The sequence below is a fragment of the Argopecten irradians genome, chromosome 5 (assembly GCF_041381155.1).
Source record: "Argopecten irradians isolate NY chromosome 5, Ai_NY, whole genome shotgun sequence".
Taxonomy (NCBI): Eukaryota; Metazoa; Mollusca; class Bivalvia; order Pectinida; family Pectinidae; genus Argopecten; species Argopecten irradians.
Window position 1 is genome coordinate 39,886,080 of NC_091138.1, and position 27,997 is coordinate 39,914,076.

General features: G+C 34.6%; 1 protein-coding gene across 3 annotated transcripts; it reads left to right on the forward strand.

Annotated features, from left to right (window-relative positions):
• Window positions 1-1,879: 1,879 nt before the first annotated feature.
• On the forward strand, window positions 1,880-27,926 carry LOC138323836 (rho-associated protein kinase 2-like). Of its 3 annotated transcripts, XM_069268695.1 has the most exons (4): window positions 1,880-2,421; window positions 8,617-8,758; window positions 24,333-25,781; window positions 26,126-27,926. In XM_069268695.1, exons 1-4 carry the CDS (start codon window positions 2,368-2,370, stop codon window positions 26,548-26,550), a joined length of 2,070 nt encoding a protein of 689 aa, XP_069124796.1. In that variant the 5' UTR covers window positions 1,880-2,367; the 3' UTR covers window positions 26,551-27,926. The 3 variants fall into 3 exon arrangements, with proteins under 3 accessions (XP_069124796.1, XP_069124795.1, XP_069124794.1); XM_069268694.1 differs by lacking the exons at window positions 1,880-2,421; window positions 8,617-8,758 and adding an exon at window positions 9,939-10,091 and having other exon boundaries at window positions 24,335-25,781; window positions 26,126-27,925; XM_069268693.1 differs by lacking the exons at window positions 1,880-2,421; window positions 8,617-8,758 and adding an exon at window positions 14,448-15,242 and having other exon boundaries at window positions 24,335-25,781; window positions 26,126-27,925.
• The last annotated feature ends 71 nt before the right edge of the window (window positions 27,927-27,997 follow it).

Consider the following 27,997-nt stretch of genomic DNA (forward strand, 5'->3'; position numbering starts at 1 on the left):
TGATCATGCCTTGTCTACTACATGGTATCCACGCAAAGCAGGAGTGTCAGTTCAATAGTTTTAAAGAGTCAACTACGTGACGTAACACACCAGAAAGGTAAACATAGGCTGTATACCTAATTGATTACATACATGGTTACAGAACAAAGGTTGGAGCACTGACGTACTGCATGTGTAGCTAACCATCGTTTTTGTTGTATTGTTGAGTCGTATGCCATCAATTGACCAGGTAATTAAGGAATATTGACATGATTAGACAATCCATTTTAAACATGCAGAGTGTGCGTGAATGTATGTTAATGATTATCTCAAGCCCTAAGATTAAAATGTCGTACGCCCTAAAAACTATTCTGTGTTCCCGTGTTAATATTTTGGATATATCGAGAGTTCTATAATATCCCATCTACCAATGTCCTACATACTTGTACTATAATTGTTGCTCCTATTTCTGACATTCTTTTGTTCTGTTTTTGATTTTTTCCTTTTCCTTTATTTCTCTACATAGTTTTATTCGGAATTCTATTTTACTACTTCTATTACTACTATTACTTTCTTTAAAACAATATTTTGTTTTGATTTGTTATTATAACGATGTTTGTATCATCACGGTTTGCTTCTTGCTTGTTATTTGTCAATTAAATTTCTTGTGCATATGAATTTTATGTGAAATCCTAATAGTGTCACGTAGAAAAAAAATAATAATATTAAAAAATGAAAATCTCCGAACAACCAGCTTAGATATCGTAATTACGAAAACATTTTAAAGTAATAATACAGAATTATGTTATCATTTTAATTATCGCGTTTTTACAATATAGATATTAATTAATTTTCTCTTTGTTTCTGGCTTTCTGATTGGCCTATTCATTTTTTTCATCCCACGATGAAAAAAACCAACCGAGAATGGCGCGGAAATCCGACGTAATCGTGACGTCACAATAGAAACATTGACGTTGCGTATTGATTTGGAAAAAAAAATCCCTCGGAAAAAATCAATGGAATCGTACGTGTAAACGTATTTCATTTTATAAAGTAGCTTGGAAAATTAATAATAAGCACTGATTTTGTGAGAATCCGCCACGCGGATTCACACAGTTTGCAAACAAAATTTCTGTCACACCCCGATGAAATTAAAAAATAGTGACTTCAATGCTTAATTACGAGAAAACCCTTTTAATTTTTATTAGCGACGTAATATCGTTAGTCTCTGGTATCATACTGATGCGAAAAAATACTCTTAATTATTTTCTTTCTGATAAAATATTCAACAAACAGCGTAATTTAAAGTTCCTGACATCTATATATTATATTTTAAGGCTCATTCGAACAACAATATAGCATGCGAAATTTTACACACTGTTGATTTTGGTTCTTTAACACCAGATTAAATGACCAAAGTAAATACTGAGTAGTTACGTAGAGTTGAACGTGCCACGACCAGCTGTAATAATCTGTTGGATTAGGATTAAACCTTGTGTAGAATAGATTTAAACGGTCTAATGCTTTATATCATTAAAGCGACACGTTCTAACACATCAATAGGTCAAATTAGCACGATTAATCAACACAAAATTAACGTGTCTTAAAACATCTTCATACTTTTGGCATATCGTATAATTACTCTTTTCTACGATTCAAAAACAGAAAATAATATATTTTATTCCCCCGTTGAAAATGGAGTAAAATAAGTCAATATTATTTTGTGTAATGAATTGTGCCCTTAACTACTGCACTGTTCACATATGATTAAATAAAAAAGTATGACTAGTCCAACAAATCGTTGTCCACTTGAAGTTTAAATATATATGTTTGGCGTTAACCCGAATGGGAATTTTCAGAAAGAAAGAAATTTGTGGAAACGGTCCAGACATTTCGACATTAGCTTATCCATAACACCCGGACTCTTTAAAGTGTTCTTTATAGGATTAAATATATATATTAATCATATCCTAACGAGATCAGCGGAAATAGACGAGACTCTCACCTCCAGGGTGGTTCATAAACTAATGTGTACTTTAGAGGAATAACCATAGGATTCAGACGAATGAGACGGGCTTTCCATCTCGGCTTAGATATATGGAAAACCCGAGGATTCAAGACATTATAGATTCTCAAAGTTTGTTGTGTTATTCAGCACTGAAAACATTTGATATTTGTGTTAAACCTCAATAAATTTCTCCAATAACTGCATCGCAAAGAAGGGGAAATCTGAGGAATCGTGATATTTGGAGATTAAACCTGCTCTTCAAAACGTTCTGGAGTGCATAGAAGAGGAAACCTGGGAAATAGTTTCTCGAAAGTTTTAAAATGTTTTCTTAATTAAAAGTAGTACTATATAGCAGAGAAAAAAATCCGACATTTGTGAAGATGGATGCCGTGAGTTTCAGATCAGCATATAGACTACTTGTTACTCCAGTTCCGGTAAGTGTATTACTAACGCTACCAACGGTCTATCTCAAATTACTGTTACATCGTGGGAGAGAGAATTATTGGAAAAAATGTTATTATTTTTCTTTTCTCTCCTGTATATTGTGCGTTTATAAGATGATGAGTTGCAGAGTTTTACATGGTAATCTTATAATTATGTACTTTTTATACACAAGATAAAACCATTTTGACAGTTTTGGTTTTCCCAATCATATAGATCGTAATTTTATATGTTTGAATGGGATGTATGCATTTTGTTTGGGTTATTTTCTGCTTATAGCATAAAACTGCATAAATAGAATCTACCATAAGTATGATTAGTTGCGTCTGTAAATTACGATCTGTATAGCAAAGGAACAAAATCTAGACGTCTTTGTAAATTACTAGATAGGAATCATTGTAATATGTATTGTAACACATCCATTTTAGCTATGACATGGCATATGCTTAAACTAAAACTATATTATATTGCGTATCTACAATTTCGGTCATCGATCACCATGTACTGAATGAAAACAAGTAATTCGGATACTGAAAAAGTAGAATCATGCGCGAAATTTCGCTCATTTAGCTTCCATTAAAACATAGCGAATATATCCCTTGGCCTATTAACAAGTGCAATATTTAATATAAAAATTATTTCTATCCCATGATAACAAACTTATTTTTGCGATGACTCGTTTTAATGTTTACCAACTCTATGGCGAATTTTTAATATCGCGATTTGTTATTGGCCACAAAAAAAACCCCGCGAAAATAAGTGGGTTTACAGTAGTTACACAATTAGCTACTATTTTAGCAGAAAAGATATCGCTTTCTGACTGACTTCAGATATCACCTTCTGACTGACTTCAGATATCACCTTCTGACTGACTTCAGATATCACCTTCTGACTGACTTCAGATATCACCTTCTGACTGACTTCAGATATCACCTTCTGCTGAACAGTCAGTCATAGTGATATCTTTTCCACTACAACAGTAGCTAGTGTATAGTGCGAAAATATCACATCTCGAATAGTGTTAAGGCTGACTGGACGAACATATCCACATGAGAAAAAAAAGTTTTACAGAATCCTTTATCCTCTTGCCAAACGGATTCTTTGTGAGGGAATTAATGTCAATTTGTCACCTGTATGACGCTACTACGGCTACTTGCATAATGTCAAATCTGTGTACTTTAAGAGCAGTAGGCAGTTCAGATGTACTTCTCTGGCCAATCCCATCCATATAGGCATAATCTACTTATTGTTAAGTATCTGTGTTGTTTATTTTTCCTGTATGTTTAAATCACGTGACATAATACGTATTATCCTGTTAACATGTACGACACAAGTACTGGCATAATCGAGTAATAGGAGATCATTCATAAATGTTTTTGAATGATCTTGTTTTGTATGTATTTTCATACCTATGGCAAATAAACGAATTCATTTAGCATAGCATAATATTTCAGTAAATGTTACTGCAATGGTATAAAAGATTAGCCTATTGTCCGTCTTCCCGAGAAACACATAATCGATTAACAATTAACATTTTTATTCCAAAATTTTCACTTTTACCTAATCATTAATGTTTTATAAATTAATATTAAAAGGTATGATTAATCAATAACAAAATATTTTACTTAAAAAAGTTGTAGTTAAATCCCTTTTCTTATTCTAATTTTACAGGTAAAAATACTTTTTCTTCTTACATTATGCACCTGGCTGGTATTTTGTGTGCTGAAAGTGGTCACGTAAGCTTTACGGGTGTATCTCTGAACGCCAACATTTTGGATTTACCTGTAGGGCAGTTTGTTGTGACAGTGGTTTTAGTCTTTTTCCTAAAAGCAGACCCAATGCCAACAGGTAAATTTACCTGTAAAAGTTACCAGTGTTGATATCTAAATGTATATTGATTAATTTTTATTTCAACAAGTGTTCATATTTAATATCAGATACATATATACATAATATATGTTTCTGTTAATAGCTATGAAAATATAAAAAGTAGAATCTATGAATGAAATTAAATTAAATTCACAATGATTTTATTTCAAGAATTTTAAAGATTTCCTTGATATATCTAAAATCTCTGGTATAAATCTTGTTAGATTTTCAATAGATTGATACTAAAATCAAGCAAAATTCTTTTAAACTTATTTCACATGTAAGTAACTTTCCCATTCAGTAATATCAAAGAAAAAAATCCAATAAAGAATTATCCTATTTCAACTTAGTGTATCACTAATTTGGTTAAAAGTTTGAAATAATACAAGCCTTTTGCCTGTTGAAACGTGATATATTTCAACAAGGTCTTCCATATATGTCTGTTAAGTGACCTTATATACATATATAGTACATGTACATGTAACATCTGCGTTAATTACCTACAAAAGAGTAAGTGAATTTATGTCAAAAATGATTTCCAAATTTTAAAAATGTATTACTTGTACTTGACTGACCTTTTTAAGTTAACAGAACATACAATATATTTTGAAAGTTGCATTAGGATGCATCATTTATCATAACTATATAATTTTCCTGCTTTCTTATCCTAAGATGATATTTCTAGATCAACGTGATGTTACATTATAATGTAAATGTATATCATTATAGCAAAAGAGCACCCATAATTAAACTGTTGTCCGTTAACAGCGCAGTAAAATGATATATTTTTGTGCATGTTAGAAATAACATATAAATTTCTTTCCTATGGTTGATTTTCGGCAAACATTATTACTACATTGTAGATACAAATTGGTATATGTACTATAATAGTAATCTTTAAACAGAAAAAATTAGAAAACTGTTAATTTGGTATTCTGAGCACTAAAAGTTTGCAACATTTTGAGAATTACAAGACCTACAACATTTCGACTTGAAATAATTTTGCCAGTATTGCAACATTAACATCTATAATATGTATTAAAATGAATATGGTTAAGACCCTAAGTAACAGTCTTCAATCTCATTTCATTTAGTATTTTTATATTATTAAGTGACTTCTAAAAATATTTTGTATCTAAAAAACATATAGAGCATTAAAAACCAATGATATATTATTACCAATGTTTATAAAACATCATATATGTGTGTTTGTGTCGGCTTCAATAGATTACCAACTTAAACTATAATCAACAGGTCAAAATTTCCGACAAAATTAATTTAAACTTTTATGATATTGTTTTTCTCCACTCCACTTTCTAACCAAATACTTCAAGGTGTACGTCTATGCGATAAAAGAAATCATGCGCAACTATGCACGGTCACAAGAAATGAAAGTTGGCTAAGAATGTAGCCCTGGAGAACTCCTATGTCAATAAAGAATACTGTTACATTAGAATATACATTGATCAAGAAACCTGTTTTTCTGATAAAATTGAGATATGATTTGTAAAAACATATTTCACCTGGAACTCAAAATGCATCGTTCTTGATAATCCACATGTAGCTCCATATTAATTCTTAGCATTTGCAATATTTATGATTTTATGTATATTAAAGCACAGATTATCTTTAATTAATAATTTACATTGTAATTGTACGGAATATATTGAAGGAATTATTTTCCAAAACCCACCAATGTTACCTATGATACTGATTGAAATACAGGTAAATCTGTGGTGACTTTACAGGTGAAATTAAAGACAGCTTATATGAAACAGTATATAATTGCCTTCCTATTGTTTCCTAAAACAACACCTACCTATTGTTGATAGATATGTTGGCGTTCAGAGAACACCCCAGCTTTACGATATTCAATATTGACTTCAAAAGTTCAAACTTCAAAAAATAAATGCTATGAATTGATATTCTTATAGCCAAATCTCATAATTTAAAATCCGCTGAAATTTAATTTTCTCTTTTTAGTACAAATCGCGAATTTTTTTCCGCAAAAATAACCGGCTATAAGCTATTTGATTCAGTATGGAACACTCTGGCTTTTGAGAGCCCTCTTATTAATTCTGTGTATTACCTCCAGACACAAAACTGTGGTTGTTTTACCTCATTATGGCGTTATAGGAGAGCTTTCATTACAATATTGGATTTTCGTGAGAAAGTAAATATTAGTGTTGGGCGTATAAAAACTACGGCATTTGGACACCCCTGACCCTTTGTTCAGTGTTGATTAACAATAAATATAATTTAACATTTTGAAAAATCAATCATTGAAAAATTATCTATTGTGCTGTTAGCAACTTTAATATAGATATTGTCAATACCAAAGGCTTCAGTCAAACACATTAGGTGTAATATTGATGTAAGCTAAATATTTTTTTAATTTATTTAACCCATTAAGTGGTTATTGTAATGCGATATGCGGAAGTGACTCGCGCAATCTCCAGTTCATATCAAAAATTAATGTAAGTGGCAATATTATTTTTAATGTTTTTTCTCCGAACTGTTCACTTTGTATGACAGCAGTACTTGCTTAATGTCTTGTAACATCCATGGTCTTCCAAGGTACAGTCGTGGTATATCTCTTTAGTGGTAACTCCTGCATATTGCATAGCGTTATCTCATTGAAGCATACTCACCTAGACATATTATACTGACAATGTGCATATTAGCAATTTCCACTCCCTATATCGAGCACTTAATAAGCAGGAGCAGAAACTACCTTTCATATAGTCTATGGTGTTTCGACCAGGGAAAGAAAACAAATCATTTCTCACAGGGCGACCACAACAGTGAGGCGGTAACAAGAGACGTTAGAAAGGACAAGGTTAAGAAGAAAAGATGATACTCCAAATTTAGTCGCTTATAACGATGTAATAAGGGCTACAGGTACAATTTTATCGTTCTACCTGCAGGACAGACTTGCATTGTGTACCTTTCATACGACAATCTTTGCATATAGTCCATTTCATTACTGTGCCATCTTGTTAATTAAATAACTGCACTAAGATCTTATTGTACCAAACGTTTAGAGAAGTACGTTAACGATATAACTGTTTATTTTCTTTTCTTATTTTCAACACACAATCCACAATCAGCTCTCCAGCAAGAAGGTTGTTTCGGTGATGTGGTACCATTCATATATCATTAGGCAAAATGAGTTCAAAGCAAACAAATAGTGATTCTGTACATTGGCCCAGTCAAAGAAACAGGTACATAACACTGCATACCGCATTTAAATCCCATTTATGATAATGTGGTGACATCGAGGATTTTTTGTCATATTTTAATTGAATACTCAGTTACAACAGGTGCACGTTTAATCTATTAGATGTTATCTAGCAATCTTATTAAACTCCACACAATACCCTTTGATAGGATATAATGAGAATGCCAAAGAATTTCTATACCACCAGAACTCTGCGATCCTTATCTATTTTATATCTATCGTGTGTGTATTGAATATTGGTATATTTGTGTCAAGTTGTTTTCCCCTATATGACAACTATTTGCTTTTTTTCAAGACTTTTTTTAATGAGAACATAAATCAAGGTTAAGCACCATCATCAGTTTGTATCTTGACATCAAAATGAAATGACAAATTCCTCGATCCTATTCGTGTCAGCTCAATGACAAAAATCTATTTCATTGGAAAAGAGTAATATGTATTTTAAATGATATAATTTTACATTTTAAATTGGTGAATAGACGTACTAATATGGAATAAGTTGAGTTTAAACTCTTAAACTATTTTTTCTTAAACAGTTTTTTTTTTACACCCCCCCTCTTCCCCCCCCCCCGACCCCCCGACCCCCCCCCCCCCCCCCCGACCCCCCCCGACCCCCCCGACCCCCAAAAACAAGATTGAATAACATAAACTGACCAAATCTTTCCACTATCTATTAAGGATCGTTACTAACTAACTTTAAATGTAGGTTTGGTCGTATTCAGTAATTAATACGAAGTCCAACTCAATAATTATTACCATGTCACATGCTACTATTAGTAGTTTAATTTGAAATGGAAAGTGAATATAAATGATTTAGCTTTACTTCAAGCTCTTAATAATGCTGTCATCTGTTTGTTATGATAAAAAGTGTTTGCTACTGTCATGTCGATTTTTCCTGAGAAGACGACGTAATGTTAGCACACAAGCTTATGCGAAACACCAACTGCAGCATATATCTCTACAAGAACATTATACTCCACAAGGCAATGACTATTCAAAAATATTACACTCAATGATGAAACATAAAAGGAAACTATTAAATACAGTTCTCTTTTAAATAAGTTGCGATGTTTTACAGGAGGAAAGTGATGAGGAGGACACTGATGATTCCGAAGATGAGATTAAAAGCGTCAAAACAATTAGATCGAGTCAAAGTGAGGTTATACAGACATTGGTGCTCAAACATCATGTGATCACAGCGAAGGACGAATCAAAAGATCACAGCGAAGGACGAATCAAAAGATGATGTGAGTATGTCATGTCATGTGATGGAATGAAAAAAATCTTTACTAGAAATAATATTCATATTGATACTTGTTGTTTTGCCAAATGTCAAAAGTCCTTGATTTCCCTTATCCATTAATAAAACATTCTTAACCTAGCACCATGTACATTTGTCAAGGTTATTTTGAGGTTTAGTGCAACACTTAAATAACCTGCTTTAAGTGTTTCTTTCACGGAAATAGAATAAGAAAAAACAAGCATAAACGACTAGTACGTATCGATAGATCCGGCTTTTTTTACGATTTGGCCTGACTTGGTCTCGTTATATTAATTTTAACCATATTAATTGGTCCATAGATCTGTTTTCGGCCTGTCCTGACATAGTATCGTTATATATACCCGACTCCGCAGTTAGGCCTAGGTGTAGTTATAAAAGTCAACACAAAGCAGGGACCAACGCGTAGTGGCATCATACTTACACTCCGGGTCAATGATATTTAATAGGACGAAAGTATATATAGGCTTTGTAAGACAGAGGGTGGTTCTGTGTCGTTAATTATTTATTGATTCATGTGACAAAAGATTTAGATTTCTGTCAATGCTAGCGTACTGTTTCACGGACAAACTGAGGTTAGGAGGATGTGTGTTCTGTTATGTCTAGTGTGCGTGCTCATCCGCGGTTTGTCTGTGGAGGACGACGAAACAGGGTTCCGTACCGACATCCAATTAGGGCAGAGAAAAGGTTCCAGTTATGTTAACGAGGTTTTTCCCTCTTATTGTGTTTTACTTTGGCATTCCTTATATACAAAGTAACATTGTCAGCGACTTTAATATCAGATTATAAAAGTCATTATAAAGTTTGACAGGAAAATTCACTCAGTAGCATACTGTCCATTGTTTAAAGGAGAGATTATTATTCTATAAACTACAAAAAATAACAACATATGCCTAGCTTGTCTGGGAATTCTAGTAAGTTCCTATATCGAGTCTACACGCCCATTATTAATCTTAATGAGGTGTTTTGTATAGTTTTAATTTGTGTGAGTGTATTGGGTAGCTTACCAGAATTCCCTACCCTAAACAATGCCTTTAGAACAATAGCGGACATTTAAAACAGATGTCTGTAGTATAATGTTTCGGTAGAACAATAAATGCTTTACTATGCGGTAGGATTTCACTATCTGTTGTGTATCTAGTGACTGTAAACACTGTCATTTACCTGGTAGCAGGTAACTAAGACAATCATAATAAACCATCAAAATGGTCATCTCGTGGAATGTGTCCCATCCGTGTGGTACGGCGTCTGTCAAAGTCACAAGAGTTTTTTAGGTAAGTGACTTGTATGCATCCATCATAACATAATTATCTTTCAGATGTGACATTTGTAAGCGTTTAAATATGATTCAAAGCATTTATTTCTGTTTTGAAACAATCTTGTCTATTTGCCATATTTAAAATACGGAGACTTACTTTATTGTTAACAAAATTTCTTTCGGGTTCAGTTTACTTTCGAGAATTTCTCCATCCAAGTAAATTTGCGAATGTTTATTTAATCAATAAATATTAATTAATGTACACATCACTTATATTGATAGAACTTTCCATTCAATTTTTAAATCTAAAAGGAAAATTAACCTTCGTGAAATTGAAATCTTGTGATTTAGTAAACTTTCCTTTGTATCTCGTGATCATCATTGATTAGACATCCTTTTATTGCCCATATACTTTTTTCTGTCCTTACCTATATCATTTGTTTGAAAGCAAATTGATTCACTCTGTGTTTTGACTATACGATCGTAATTTTCCATTACATACTGACGAGTTAGATCATTTTACAATTGTATGCAATCCACAACTCTTCAAGGTCATGTCTACAGTGGTTATTATTTTTGGGATTCAGTAAGTTAGTTGATGGTAAACTAAAACGACTGAATTCTCTAAAAACATACATGTAGCTTATTTCTTGCATTAGCATGCATAAGAATGTTTATCATAAAATGAATTAATTTTTTACTTGTGCGAGACATCATTTAAAATATTTTCGATCTCCAGGAGTAACGATCACATAAACTCTCTCCAAGAGATAAGTGAGGACTGAACTGATTTATAAACCCTAAACAAATACATTGTATGTGGCAGTTGAAGTTTATGATAACTAATCATGTATTTACACCATTCTCGATCTCCAGGGGTTACAATCACATACGTTCTCCTCAAGGAGATGCGTTTAACATAATTACATGCATTATATCTTGATATTTTAACATGCAAAAGGACCCTCAATCACTTGGTCAACACTTGGTCAACGCTTGGTCAAAAGTGTAGATTTCAAAGCCTGTTAACCGATTGATATACACGGAATGCGACAATGGTTGCTGACAAAAATAATCATACGACGCTTCACCATAACGGTACTTATCACGGACATCTACCGTTGACCGAGTTATGAGACCAATCATTCGTTACATTGATCGGAGTTGACCGGCCGCAGTTAATCAGAGGAAATTAATCATTTAGTGTATTAAAGGTCAGAATCACCAATATCTGCTTATAGACACGATTTTCACTTACTGGTCGGATGTGCCATTAATTGTTCACCTGCTCGTCGTTATTTCACAAATGTAGTCTTTGTGGAGACATTGTTTATCTATATTTCTTATATAGATGGGATGATTGTAAACACATTCATTTTGGCGCAAGTCAACACAATATTTACAACATACAGAACATACAATTAGCACAAATGTATTTGAGCGCAGTATTTTGTCGAGAAAAGCGTTAAAATATGATCACCACTAAAACAGATACGTTTACAGTAATGAACCTTCATTTGGGATTAATTTACATTTTGGCTTTAGTGCCGCTCTCCTTGTTGATCCTCGATCTTATTTAATCATTTTTTTCTGACGTGGCTTGAATGATGGACATTATTGAGTAATGGTCGTGGTTCATAATAACCCGATTGTAATTTATATATATTGATAGAGAAAGCGTATCTGTCAGGTAGTATTGTACTATTGAAAAAGTAATGGTCCATCTTAACGTACATTTAAAGTACTACCAATAAATAGGCTACCCATAATACCCTATAGTACACTTATCCACTACTCAAGTCTATTTGAACTGTCAAATTTCGTCATAGAAATGGCGATTATCAAATCTAAAGCACGCCATTGGACATTTAGTTATTGTACTTTACTGCTGGTATGTCATTGTAAATTTTAGTTGTGTCACTCTCTACTGATATAAATCACCCTACGGAGATTATACATTTAAAAACCATTATATAGATGTGATAAATATCATTGACGAGGACAACGGTTAAGTTTACTTATAAAGACACATGGGACAAGAACTAAATTAATTCATAATCATTTGAATAACGGAGGATCAATCTCATATTCCTTTCTTTGGGATCGATTGATTATTTTGTGATTTACTGATTTTAAATATCGATGATTTCTCAGTTGCAAGGTAATACAGAAGGTATTGGAAATAATCTCCATACATGTAACTAAAATGGCAGCGTCAGATCGTCCAAAAAACTTTTATTTTGCCAAAGACGCACAACAACAGTATATTTTTTCGATGTCACAGATATACCATCCATCTTCCTTTTTGTATGTTTGTAATTAATTTCGATACCAAATCGATAACACAATGCACACGATATAATTAAATATCTATAATGATAGAAGCGTAAGTATGAAATGTCAGTCCAAATCGTGCTATATACCGATACAATACCATACTGTCTGAGAACAATACACCCAACGTTTTATTCTTTATATCTACATAATTATACCAATTCTATCCCAACCATTGATTTACCTCCGATTCCATGGTAGAGAGGCCGACCATTTCAGTATGACAAACAGCAGCATCAACCATTGTGTTGCTCTGCTATGTGACAACGAGTGTGGATGTTTACCATCAATAATGCACCATAAGCTAGCTGAAAGCCGTCAGCTGTAGACTTGTATGACACATGATACGATACACATTCTGTGTCATATCTGTAGTTGGACCTCATTCCATTCCTCTGTACAGAAAGGTCTTATAAAGTATAACTACTGCCTTTATGGCAGGCTTGTTTAAACTTTAAGATCTAACTTTTTTTTGGCTTCTTCACTATTGTGTTTCAATTTGTCTTCTTTAACGATTGTGTTGCAATACTTGTGGTATGTTGAGCTTTAGACCTCAGACAAACTGACAAACATTGAATCACATGGATTACAATATTGCGAAAAATGTGTCATTTGTACTAAGTGGGGTAGGATGACGTTAGGGGTCTGATTCCTGGTCAAGAAAGGCTATATTCGTTAGATGGGAAATATTACTACTTTCAAGCCTATAGTTAATTTTCATTTTGTTTTGGGATTGTTTCTGTTCTGTTTTGTTCTGAGCTGTACAATGTTATATTACTGTCAGTATTAACTATTTACTATGTGACTAAGTGGTAGGTGATCTTGTTGTCCTCGGCAGTGGGCAGGAATCAAAACACACATAGACATTCGGGTGACTGTCCTTTTGGACAAAATATGTTTGGACGCTAACAAAGCGAACGTATTAGTGTATTTTCAAAGTACATTGAACCCCGGCTTCAATCCGGTCTGGCCCGTCTTAAACTCATTGTCTACGCCATGCAATATTACATAAACACAGGGATATCATTGATAGTTGGATTCCAAACTTGTAGGGTATTGTACACTATTTGTCTAAACAAATCAAAGAGCAATCGTCCTTTAATCTGTAATACGATGTCACTTTAAATCGAGTTATGGGGTATTATACAATATTTTTGTGTACTATTAATCCCGATATCAGCTATAAGCTGCATGTTGTTTTGTACTGTGAATCTAGTATTTGTTCCTTACCAACATTTGCTTTCATTCGGCACACCTCGGCCTAAAGAGTACCGGAAAAACGCAGGCGTGCCGAATGCATTTGCTTAATGTTTATACAGTATGAAGGTGAATAAACTTTCCAATGGCATGACCAAATGCGATGATTAACATATCTGTGACAAATGTTGCATAATTTTGAAGGTTAAATAAAACATGATGACTGAAGAATATAATAGGGCCGGCGGTAAAATTTCAATGCATTTTTGAATAAATGTTAGTTTAAGAATTTGTTTTAGAAATATGGTACAAGTTTGTGTTGGTCCCGATTAGATTAATAGGAGAAAAAATGTTGCAGGACACAAAATCTTTATCACAGATTGAAAACATGACATTAACTGACACAGTGAGAGACTGGTTCAATGTGTAGGAAATTTGAGTACCGAATATGGGTCAGTTATCGATCATCATCATCATCAATCATTTTCAAATCAATATCATTGCCTCGTCATACAGATAAACACAAACATCACTTAGTCACAACATTGCAGAGATGTTGTGCAACTCATGTGTTTGTTCTAGAAACGTACTTTAAATGGTGGTCGATGCGGTTTTTAGAAGTGACACGTGTCATAAAAACCAAACGAACATTAAACAAGGCACCACACAAAGCGAGAAAGACATGCTAACTCAATGTTTTATTTAAAAAAGATATCATGTTTCGATCATAATCTACTTCCTTTTATCTTATTGATTGTGGAAGCCATATTTTTCAGACCGTACGTTTCTGTTTATTCTGACATCAAAGCTGTGCATTTTCTGTTGGCGCTGACACTTTCTATATGGCACTGTGTACTTTGGTACTTCCGGTCTGTATCGCCATCCACTCCGGGTAAATTCCATTCCAGCAATCGTGCTGCCGTTTGTTTGATTGGACACGAGCTTGTATTGACAACCCGTGGTGATGAATAGCCCGTATACGACTGCTCACTCTGTGTGCAGCACTTTTTCGTTTTAATATCTACCTACGTTTGCAAAGACGATTTATTAACCGTGTATGGACGTCCCGCACCATTACCCCTCATCGTTCTCATTAACTAACGCGATTCCCTTCAGATGGTCTAGATACTAATTGATATAATTGACCAACTCTTTAATCATGTCAATCGATTATATCGACATGACGAGAAAAATAAATACAGCTCCCGTCGATGGCCAATGTAGGATTTTGTAAGTGGCCTTATTTCGTGGTGGCAGCGGGTGGATCGATAGTACCTTGGGTATTGGGGAGCTGGTAGTCTGGCGTTCAGCTAGAACGGTCGTGGGGTAGGCGGGTATTACGTCGCGTCCGATTACCGGGATTTAAAAAGAAAGTAGACTGACACGAGGTTTTGTTATTTGAGACACATAACCCCTGATTGTCTTGTGTGTTCGGATATACGCTCAGTGCTGGTGGATTATAATATCAGACCGTGGCTCGGAGATGTTCATACCCGGATCAAACTTTACTGTCACATAGACAGATCTGATACAAACATTTAATATATACATTGGACATAAGATGCAATCATCGCGTTGAGCAGATCATTGATTGACAAGAGCCGATTTTCTCAAAGGAACAATCATGGATGTAAAGGTATATTATACGAGAGTTCTATTACATATTAAGTTTCTTTTAAACATTTTTCAGTACTGACTATTTTTTCGAGTCAGGGATTATATGATATCATGGTTGCTATCGTAGATGTTTTTTTCTGAGTCATGATTTAAATTGATATATAGTTGCTAAGGTTATATGTCATTGTGTTTACGTTACTATACAAGTATGGATATCATTTGGTTCAAATAGTTCAATAATTTTGCTTTATAATTTTTCGTCTACCACATGGAATGTTTTCATAACAACTTTCAGAAGTTTGATATCTAAATAAGTCTGAATGTCTCTAATATAAACAGCTCTCTAGACACGGTGTTGTCAGTTTAAAAACCCCTTTTAACTTCTTAGCGTTAAGTATAAAGTTTTCCTAGGGCGTCTTTACACCGCGGATCTATCAAGTGGTCAGTTATACTAAAATAAGTGTCCGGATTATCCGACACTGTCCTGTACAAACCACTCGCACCTTTTAACGTGTTGACCTTCTATCCAAAGTCAAGTTGCCGGACTTACGTATCCGGTTTCGGTTCTGATATTACTTCGGTCATCTGAAGTTGGTGCCCTGTCCAAAATCGAAGAGAGATATGATCACTTATTTAAACTTGACTGAAACGTGACATACTCGATGTTGAAGCTTGTTATTGCCATTTGATGTTAAAGACCACACGAGAAAACAATAGAACATAATTGGCGAGGAAAACTGAAGTATATATTCACTATAACGATCTTTATTATGCTTTATTTATTCAAGGAAGAATTGTTTCTTTTATTTCTTCCGTTTATAATTGATAATCTGATCAACAGCACACGTGACATTGTAAAAAGTAATATACCTTATGTGTTATTCATTGACGAATAACCTTGTATGGAATGTAAGCGATCTGAATAATCGTCTGTAGATTTAGTATTCTCTACTATCAATAGATACCCTGTTATAGTTACGGACTAGGTCCGTTGCGAAATATAAAATTATCTAACACCGTACAGGGAAGTAATTACTGTACTTCTTCACGGCCACGTTTACTTACTACCGTACTATATATTTGAATTAACGTTTGATGTGCTTACGTAGATATTCAAGAGCTCAACCCCTGACCCCTCTGGTAATTACTCTCCTAACCAAAGTCACTGTGAAAATACAATACCGCTAACGTTTAAATAAAATGATTATACAGGTAGGTTTTTAACTGAAATCTGTTACAACATGTTATTGTATTTCTAATGTTTACTAAAATCAATTGATATGCTATAAGTAGGAAAATTAAATCCTGTATTCACCGGCGTAGATCTAATAGGGTACGATCGACGGATAATTTAAGTAATTCATTCAAGGACCAGCACAGAAGATTTAATTACAAAATTTATCAACGGCAGGGACGGGCTTTAAAGATTTTTATTTCTTCGATACGATCTCAGTCGGCCTAGTTGATAGCCTATCGGTGTTAAATCATAAAGTTTATTCACTTAGGTATGTGATAATTATTTTTGGCCTTAAATTTAACATAACAACTTAGAATATATGCACGTGATAAAATTCTGTTATCAGTTATATTGGATAAATTAAACACATTGATACAGTTTTGATGTTTAATTAGAGAGATATGTTGGCCGTAGTGTAAATGCAAACAATTCTCATTTATTCACAAATCTTGATATTACCCAATATATTACATCTTTTATTCAGCATAAAAAGGCGGGGCGAGATGATATGAAGCGATACAATAAATATTAAAAAAAATATGTAATAGTCCCAAGGTACTGACTTTCGTGGTCTAACTGCACTGACTTTGTGTGGTGACCCCATTGTGATGACTTATTGTGGTACCAAGATACCAAATTTTGTGGTAGGAAGTATTGAATTTTTTAAATCTCAAAGGTCGGACTTTCGTGGTCCCAAGGTACTGACTGTCAAAGTCCAATGTCTTATGGTCCAAAATAATGACTTTCGTATTTCTAAGACAAGAACTTATTTTAATCTCAAAAAAATTACTTATTATTGTCCCAAATGAACAACATTCTTAGAGAGATCCCAATGTACAGAATTCCATGGTCATAATTTACAGAGTCTCGTGGTCCAAATTCACTCGCCTGTCGTTTGTTTATGTTATTCCAAAAAAAGGTGGTATTGTCTCGATATTCTGTATTAACTAGCTCCAGTACTGTAGCTCAAAAGACTTTAAGACAGATACTGGTGTCACCCGCCGAAATGTATGGTAGACTGGGTACGTATATTCGATCTATATATTAATATGTGGCAATATCAAGATTTTGTTTGTCTTAGTTCAACGATAGTTCGTTAGCTTTCAGCAAAATATAAAAACCGTCCATTCCTATTTCAGACTCAATGTATTGTGAAATTGAAAATTGGGGACATTTGTTGTATTTTTGCATATTATGCTGTGTATGGTACTTTTATGTAGCGAATTACCTTTGTTACCTGTGATAGTTATTGAATTGTCACAAGGATTCTGGATTGATGTTCTAATTGTATCTGGTTAAACAACAACGTTCTCAATACACAATCACAATCAGTTTGAATACGATATAGATTTGTTTCGCGTAATAGCGTTGTCCGTCGCGTGCTGTACGACATACGAACGTGCTTGTATTGACGACAAAGTTTTGTTGCTAGGAGTAAATGTTTTAATATAAACATCCGTTTGTGATTAAAGACAGGTGATTCTCACGTTCACCAGGAAATAACGACGGGCAATACATACCAACAATTGTCAGGTGTGTGCATGTATTTATTGGACGTGTAAAGTGATGGGACATGCAACAGTAAATGGGACAGACAAAATTTTCACGATCTGTATTGGTTTTTATTTTCTTTTTGTTGTTTGTTTGTGTTTGGTAGTTATAGATACATTTATCGAGAATACTTAGAATAACTGGTATATAAACAAGGTTAATGACATTGGGCTGTATGTGACAACCTTTTCAATCATATGACATATTTAAAACTCTTAAACCATACTCTTACATTTATCAAAATTTAATGCCTGTTTGGGAATCTTCTTTGTTTTTGTTTTGTGTTTATTTTTGAATTTGTTAAACGTCCTATTACCAATCATTTCCATTTAAGATTTTTTTCTGTAGAGGAAAGTCAGAAGGAAATTCAAATAATCGGTCTACTGCCACTATCTGGCCGAACGTTCTTTAACACACAATCCAGAGGCGGGCTGATATTGCAGTAGATCGAGTGTGTGATATCTTCTATTGGCTTTTGGTCAGAGCGATCAGTGTGGTCCTGAAACTGTATTAATACATACAAGCATTTCTCTAATTTGTCAAAGGTCATATACAAAATATAGCTCTATGGGAAATACTGTATAGCAAGGATTTGCTCTATTCTCTATGGGAAAAGTTCCATAAAGTGTCTGTTATTGTTTTTTACTCTCTATGCTAAATGTTTCTATATCGTGTATGAATAGCCCTTTCCTTCTGATTTCCACTCATAGCGTGTTATATAGTCATTCATCAAGTCATAGCAGCAGGTTTTCGAAATTGTTAAACAAATTTCCACTTAATGACATCTTCGACTATGAACGCACATGGTGTATTTCAAAGGATCACGATATGTATACTTTAATGTCAATACCCAAGTAATTGTTGGATGTCGTGATTTGATGAGACACGGATGAGAGTACTCCAGTGAAAGTCACATGCTTTAATAAGGTTGATTGATGAGAATTAAGGTCGGTCTATCCGACAAACAATGACCGGTCACTCACTCACCTAGATATGTGATCATTGATAAGTTTTAGTTTCGGATTAATATTACTTGTAAAAGGACCGATCAACAGCTTAGGTCATTTAAGGACAGTTTTCGATATACTGTTGGCTGTGTGCTCTATACAGTGTCTTTAAGAGTATGCTTCAGTGAGAGAGCACTATAAAATAGACAAGGCTTATCATTTATAATAGGAAAACGAAATGTGTCAGCCTTTCATAGGATTTTTTCCCCGTAATTTGTATATGAAATGATATTGTTGCCAAGAGCATATGGCCGCCATCTAAGGATATTTGGCCTTCGCATTTGGTCCATGGATCGCAAACAACAGTAGACCACTTTATTATCGCGCATACAATAATTTGCATCGTCTTCATCATCAAAATTTTCGCAAATACATAAATTTTAGATCGAGGACTCTTACTGATAGCGGTGCATTCTGCGACATTCTGTGTACGTTTTATACTCTCTCGCAAAAATTACGCTTAAATGTGTATATCGCTAAGATAAAGTGCCATAAGAGCCATGGCAATATTGTAACAGTAGTCATTTTTTCTCCAAGACTATACATTCCTTTCAATGTCAAAAAGCAAAACATTCATATTTGATATGTCGAAGTAAATTATCACCAAACATAAACGTATGGCAAGGCCATAACATTGTAAGAATCCTAATACAATGTATTGCAATCTGGTCATCGCGATATCGAATTGAGGTCGACATATTGAGGTTATGTGATGGTGATCAGGCACTGGTCAATGCTTTTCACAAAAGGGGGCATTGAGCCGGATTCCATTACTGAGAGTCGCACTACCTTATAGGTTTGTTACGTCAGAAGAGTAACGACTTAGATACATATCAATATGATAATTTGCTTCACTAGTATCAAAGTAACCTCTCCATGTAAGCTGCAGATTCAGGCCAGTCTTTGTTTGGTAGGCAGTGCACGATTGTCGCCTAGGTCTCGAGGAACACTAGTGGTCGGTATACCGTGTGTTTATTGACACGGGTGTATTTGTACAGTTAATTTATCTTCAATATTTAGATAGCTGTTGGATTTGAAGATATTAATTTAAATTTGCATTGGTGTATATATTGACTTTGAAGATAAGAGTTCTTTCGAAGCTTTTAAAATTCCATATATTAACTGGTATACAGCATAAGAATAACTTCAACATTTAGTCGGAGAATTGCGATGAATTACATATATTAACTCTGTATGACTGTAGTTTTTGGTCTCTTATTCAATACCATTGTAGTAAAGTATTTAAGATATCTCACCACAAGGCTTTCCTTGTTCTGTGGTGTCTCACACAATACTGTAGTTGTATATGTTCCATACAATTTCATTTGAGATTGCTCCTGTATGTTTTTAATATGTTTTACATGAGATTATAATTCAAGTCTTTCTTGAATTGTCTTACACATGTTTACTTTTATGTGTTCTTTGGTGCCTCTCACAAACCTATACTTGTTTGTGTCTTTGTGTGTGTCACAGCTCGTATGTATATGTTCTTTACTCTCTTAAACACGCTGAACACATATATGTTCTATAATGCCTCGCAGAACTCAATTTGTATGTGATGTTTTCTGTGTCTCAATGAAGGCTGAAATTGCATGTGTTCTGAAGTGTCTCGCGGACTCAAACCGTCTTTTCTTCTTATATGAGTTCTAATACAAAGTAGTACCTGTCCATTGCATGGCACATGAGTTCTACCATCTACATTGTCTCTTACAATACTTAATGTTTTGTTTATCAAACGACTTTACCTGGTTGTGTTTTAGCAATAAACATGACTGTTTCTGTAAAGTACTTTTGTTGTGTTTCTCATGGTACTATACCTTAATGCGTTAAGTTGTATTTCAAACAAAGCTAAATACCATTCCCTATCTCTCTCTGGTGTTACCGTATATCCATACTTAAATAAACGTCTTTCTATCTCACAAATCAAGAATAAACATCAAACATTAAAATGGAATAATGTGAAGTTTTATGATGTTTATGTGTGAAAAGCTCTTACTCGTAATGGGTAGTATGCCTGGTCTGTTTGTGTTGCTAGCTTGTTACACGAGATACCAGTAGTTAGTTACGTATGTACAGTATACCCTACCTGAAAGGCCTCTCAATTTTAATCACCAACGAGCTCAATGTTTTTACATTTCCTTTTGAAATAAATAACAAACTTCGACAGTTAAGACTGAGGCCTGTATTGAAACCTAGACAAAAGAAAGTAGATAGCTTACAGCCGACCTAGGGTTAAGTATGGAAAGTATTGCCTACCTGTAATCAAATCTACCCGATACATCAAAGGTACAGCCAGGTAAGAATCCACGAGCTAGAGTTCAGGTGTTACGTGTAAATTGTAATATATATGTCGCTTTCGTCTAATTGAATGCACAGGTCTGTGGATTCAGGTAAGATTAATGTGTTGCAAATGGATTGTTTGTCTTAAGGCGCCTACCTGTGTACAAATGGTGCATGCCCTTTACAAGTGCATTCCATCCATTTTCATTACGCTTTAGAAAAGTTTCAAATGGATTGATAAGTGTTTATATATTACACGGATTCATGCTCGTGAAATTTGGATGCAGCTAAAGACAAGGTCTATGAATATTGTTATATTAGTTCCTCTTACCTTTGTTTTGTACCGATAAAAAATGAAAATATTCTAAATTGCCTTAAACCCCATCGGGAACAGGTAATCAAAGACTACCCAAGTTAAATTGTTTAAGTATTATTATTTGCAATTATCCAATACATGTTTTTGAAGATCTATCAGGATAGAAAAAATCATTTGGTTTTATTTCCGTAATGTGTTTTTTAGGTATATGTATATGATTTTATCTTTTTTTTTTCGATAACTAGAATGTACAATTGAAATTATTCCTATCGTCAAAATAGCAACCATATCCATGTAGATCTGAAGAGTGGCACATTAAGTTTTAATAGGGTCTCGATATGGATGGGTTGATTAACAAGCGGCTAGGGAAATTAAGTGTCTGTGTTTACCTGTATGTTTCTTTGTCACTGTGGAGTGTGATGGTGATGGTTATATTATGATGAATGTAGAAGCTGACTTAGTGTCTATTAGAAGTATTGGAGAATAGGTTGACCAATGTACGCTACCCGCAGTATGTCATTTTCAGATGTCAATATATAGTTGCCATACCTTTATTTAACCAGCACACAGTACATCTAAACATGGCTTTGAATGAATTTCATATCTTAATTCATAAAAGCTTATGGTTTTCAGTAGATAACTGAAGAAAAATATCATATCAAAATTTGTATCCAGTTATGAAACATAACTTTAAGGGACTATAGTCTAATAGTACATTAAAATTTGAACATTTTTCGGAAACAAACCAATTCTAATAGAAATTTGGTTACTTGGTTTTACTGTGTTATGACAGAATAGCCCAACGTAGTGAAATGTGTGTGAATTGTTCAAACTCGCTTACTGTCCGTCATTACACATAGTGGTCAGATGTCTTGTATGCCGAATCATGGCCCTTAATGCCAGTATAGTAAAGAATTTTTTGTCTAGAACTACTCAAATCGCTCCTACAGTAGTGTGTTTGCCTTATTAGATGCATGTTATTGTCTAAAAATAATCCCATCAACTCTTCAGTGGTTATGTATTGCATTTGTTTAACGTGCTTGACTTTTGCTCGGGGTATGGGTACAGCGTACATGTTATACCTGCTTAATTTATTGATCAACGATTTGGAATTTCAACTGTATGAATCAAAATACTGAACGGTGTCGTGAAATTTATCAATATTTCTTGTTATATGTTTCATAAGGAATGTAGAACAATACATTTATGTCATATTTTGCCTTATGGGTATGTAACAGAATTAGCCTCACTAAATTGTGTCTTTAAAGAAAAGATTTTTTTATATCATGTTTTTTAGATGATATAAGATACCAGTTCAATGGTCATACTTGAATATAAACACTTGAACTGCTTTCAAATTTTCTTTGGTTGTATGAATAAAAACAGCTTAAATGGGCTCCATAGATAACATTTTAGAATAGCACCTGTTCACACCATTGCATCGATATGAAAGACTTATGGGATATATCTTTAAATTCAAAATAATTTTATTATTAAAAAACCAAATAGGACACGCACTACTTTGTCCTCACACATGAGAGGACCCATTTATACCAGGAAATTACTATTTAAATCTTAATTTTGGATTTTCAAGACTTTTGGAATATTGTCTTTTTTGTTCTGAAACGCATTCCCCATTTTCCCAACGTCTCTCTTGACACTGCTTAACATTTGAACTTGAGCTGAGCGTTCACTAATGTGTGGAAGGCTATGGTTTCTGTCTTCTGGTCTAAACACAACAAAGTAGATTTTAATTTTTGCTGAACATTTCACACTAGGAAGGTGAACAGACTGGATCACCTATTGTCAATGTAACTGGGTGATGTGTGCGGCTCTGAGTCTTTGACAGGTTGCTGTAATGTGGTCGCAGAGCAAGGATGACATGAATTTACCATTGTCTCTAAAATTACTTACATACCTTATACAGGAAAGGTCGTCCTTAAAAAGCTGTTGGTAGGATGTTTAACCAAATCAAACCAAAACAAAATGCTGAGAAACTATTTGTTATCTAACGTCGTTTCCAACTTAATCTAATTAATTCTACCGGGTATATGACCCAACGAAGGGAATAATTAGTATTTAGACACTGTCGTACCACTTTCAATAGAAATAGTGCCGACTAATTCTAAAAGAAATTTCAATTTTTCAATATTATAAAGGTTTTAAATGCTTTCTTGGCCACCTGACCTTACTTTGGTCAGGAGAATCAGACGATATCGTTACCTTATCAATGGTTAAGTAGTCCCCTACACAAATATTTAGCCAACTGTCGATAGCGACGTCACGGTTATAGATAGCAGGTAGAAGCGAGAGTTTAATTTTTAAGCCTAATCAATACGGCTATTGATAACGTGTGTTCATACAATCATGGATTTTATGATCGATCTGTGGGGATCAGTTCGGGCGTATCTATCATGCTAGTTAAGGCTCACATGACAACAAAATACGATTATGAGCCTATATTATATTTTTCGGGGATTAAAATTCTGTAAATTATAAGGACAAAGTTTGTCGCATTATGAATCTTAAAAAGAAGTTTATATCGCACTAGCTTGCGTCCATCAATACAAAAAGTGTCATTTGAGTGAGCAACAACGGTGTGAGGTGGATCAGTTCGATGAAAAACGCATTTAATTTGTTGATTGTTCTAATATCCTAATTACCGATTTCATTGATAAGACATACCATCACTTATGTTATGTTATAATTATATGTTATAGCTCCGACGTCCGCTGCTGGACCTGCGCATGCCCACATTGGTGACCAAGGCGGCCTTTGCTCTGCCCGCCTTGGAAGACATGCCGCCCATCCACAAAAAATTACGAGGGCTGAAGCGTCTGGAAGCAAATCCTCCACGAAGTCTTCGTGACCTCAGGAATATCATTACTAGTGAGCTGACAAGTGTTGGAAAGAAGCTGTCGCGGCTTGAGCGATCTTACTATGGCGTCGGGAAAAGCGTCCAGCACGAAGTTGACAAATACGCAATGCCTATAAAAGGAGTTATGCGCATGCTTACAATTTTCGACATGTCTTCCGTTACAGCGATTGAAAATGCCATTAAATTGGGAAGTGACCCAAAGCGGTATAAAGGCGATCCAAACAACATAACGCTTCTGAAAGAAGCGTACGCAAAAGTGCTGACGTATGTTCCCGACAAATTCAACGAAATCATTGAGTTTTGTAACCGAATCCTTGTAGTACTAGAGAAATATTTCGTAAGTTTCTACGATTCGGACTCTGACGTGTATTTGGAGACCGCTTCACACTATGAGGAACAGTTACGGACCTGGCAGAAAAGCATTCGTGGGAGCTTAGAAAGGGTTCACAAACTTCAAAGGGACTTCAAAAATGGCATGATACATTTCAGCATGTTCACGCCCCCAGTGACGACATTTTGTAAAAGGAATGAATGTGAAAATGTCCCTTTCATTCTAATATTCGCAGATGCGTGTACAAACATTCGTGCTGTGATGAGTGTGTTAAAAACGTGGCTACAAGCCGATGAGAACTATCCCGTGTTCCTACGCAACGACATCGATGACATGGAAAAACACAAGGAGGATAAAGTTAAACTTATGCGTGAGAGCAAACAGAGGTATCACGCTGTCACATATAAACTCAATCAAAGCGAAATGGAATATGAAAAGGCAGCATCTGAAGTAGACAACATGAAAGAAAAGGAAGAGGCACTCCAAATAGAGGCCGATTACCTTATCAACCTTAATGCAGAGTTGCAATCAGAATTAGAATTCAAAGTATTCCGAAGAGATGAATTAAAAAAGAACATGGCGGATGTTTCTCCAGAAAGCTTCAATGAGACATTTGATATGTTGACGGATGAAATTCGGTTTGTAAAAGACAGACTACCGCTGGTGAAACGTCAGTTAGCAGCCGCCCAGTTCAAGCTAGAATGGATGACCGAGAAAAAGGCATGCGTGGCAAAAATTGAAAAGGAGTTGCAGCAGTTGAGACGGGATGCCAACGATGTAGACCATGGAAGACAACAACGCGAGGATGATGTTGAGAAGCTCATTAAAGCGCTTGAATTGGCCCGACGGATACACAGATATAAGACCAGTACTGATGTGGCCGAGAAGATATATTTCTGTCTCCCTATAGAACATCGGCAACGTGTCCAGGCACTCCAGTCTCTTACTCCAAGAGAAGGTAAGTTCCATTATATGATTTTGTATTTAAAACTTGTTATCAAATTTTTAAAGAATGATCTGCCAGTCTAATTTAAGCTGTATTGAATTTTCGCCTCGATGCCTATTTGCCTGCTATATTGTCATTCTGAATACACGGTTAGGTTTTTCATGCGAGTGAAGATGAAACACTCTGTTTAGTTACTATGCATTTGATATGTTTAAAGCAATATACCAACCGAAAATGGTATTGCATCAATGTTTATGGACAGAATTGTCAACAGTAATTTCACTAACAAATGCCAAAGTCTAAAATGTTCCTCAAATGACAGTTCATTGTATATAACATTTTGTTGTATGTTTCAGACACACTGTCAAAGGTCTGTATGACCCTGGCCCAGTATGTTGACCTGGAATGGATGGACCTATATCGAGAACTTCCGTTTTTCCCTAAACGTGGTAAACAGACAATTGAGAAGGACATCAGCGCTATCAGTGTGGAAAGTGCACGTGGCCCGCGCGAAAACCGCACGCTCATCGCATTGAACCGATGGCGACGCCACCACACACGCGCTAAAACAGACGACATTATGGAGACTCTGAAGAGAATAAAGCGTTTAGACATTTTGGCGGAAGTAGACAAGATAGTGAATCCTCCAAAAATAGTAGAGGAAGTGAAGGAAACGTATGTTCCTCCCTCAGTGGCACCGGAACTGGTGCCGTTTTACAGAGAGGTGGAGCGGTATGATAAACTAAGAGCGGCACACAAAGTAAAAACAGGTCGACAGTAAGGGACATCATCTAGCGACAAAGACGTTTTACTAATCTGGATGGATATACTTACTGCAAATAAATGTTGGTCTGATAGCTTAAGCTATCAACAAAATGGAATGCCACTTCTACGAGATATATTTGATCTTTTATGGAAAGTTTAGTACGTAATCTGTAAATGCAAATGTGTAAATGTGGAGATGTTAAGTCACCCTTTTAGCTCAGAATCGGAACACATTACCCCCGACGGTGTTTTAAAGCAAGAATTATATATATCAAGGAGGACACGGTATTTGTTTATTATCCATCCCCATAACAAAGTGTTTTATTTCGATCCAAAAAGAAAGCAATCCCATATTTAGCTTCTTTGAATATTGAATTTCGGAAACGCATACTTTGCTAAGGAGAATGGTAATGTAAGCTCCGAGTTATGTTATCACAATGGATGCACATGTTAAGGGAACTTTCCTGGAATCTTATTAATTCAATGTATGGAAGTGGGGTATTCCGTATTTGCGTATTACAGAGTTATCTATCCTTGCGGGTAGGTATCGATTGTTACGTCACCTGTTTGCGAGCGTAACGTCATATATATCGGAGAAAACGACGTAAATTGCGCTCACAAAATAATGACGTAACAATCGATACCTTCCCGCAAGGGAGCTTACTCTGTAATATGCAAAGACGGAATAAGGTTCCATAACTAGCTTAGACTAGTGGAATTTTCCTTTAACAATGGATGTATAGTACTACATTGGTTGCTGAGGTTAGATTGAATCATCGTTTATATCGTTTTATCGTTAGAGATTGTTTTCCTTTGGCATGAGATGCTGTCATATAGAACCAACGCTATGGTTTTGGGATTTTTCATAACTTGCGGTAACACAATCGGTATCACCTAGAAAGAATTTAGAACGACAGGATACACAATTGTATATCGCTTATATAATTTACAAACAAACCATGTATGAGTTACAGGATTTAATGTCTCCTAATTAATGCACCACTGTGATTCATATTTTTATATATGTGATATTAAAGCAAAATTTATGAATAACACGAACTCTGATCATTTTAATAAAACAAACTGAAGACGTAAGAAAATACTTTCAGTTTTTTTCGGATTTGAATGTATAATGCACATATATCGATTTCTAATTGTTTCTATTTTTAGTTATAGAAGATGAATTGAACTCATTAAATAATAAACAATCAGTGGAGATTTGTTTTATGTTTAATTAAACCTGATTGAGATGTTTATTTGAATTTACCTGATTTTATTTATGAATGAATTCTAACTGATTTTTACTATCTCTTACCAGTAACTACAATAACGCAATCTTTATCATGTATGAGCTGAACAAGAAGGCAGTTAACATGTATGTCAAACTCAATTAACATACGTCATACGTTATAAGATCAGATCGGAAAAATTCAAAGAAAAAAGGTAAAAATAAATTCAATATG

Coding starts and splice junctions, on each gene's coding strand:
- LOC138323836 (XM_069268695.1), top strand. CDS start 2,368: ATGGATGCCGTGAGTTTCAGATCAGCATATAGACTACTTGTTACTCCA. Junction 2,422..8,616: donor TACTTGTTACTCCAGTTCCG/GTAAGTGTATTA, acceptor GATGTTTTACAG/GAGGAAAGTGATGAGGAGGA. Junction 8,759..24,332: donor GAAGGACGAATCAAAAGATC/ACAGCGAAGGAC, acceptor ATTATATGTTAT/AGCTCCGACGTCCGCTGCTG.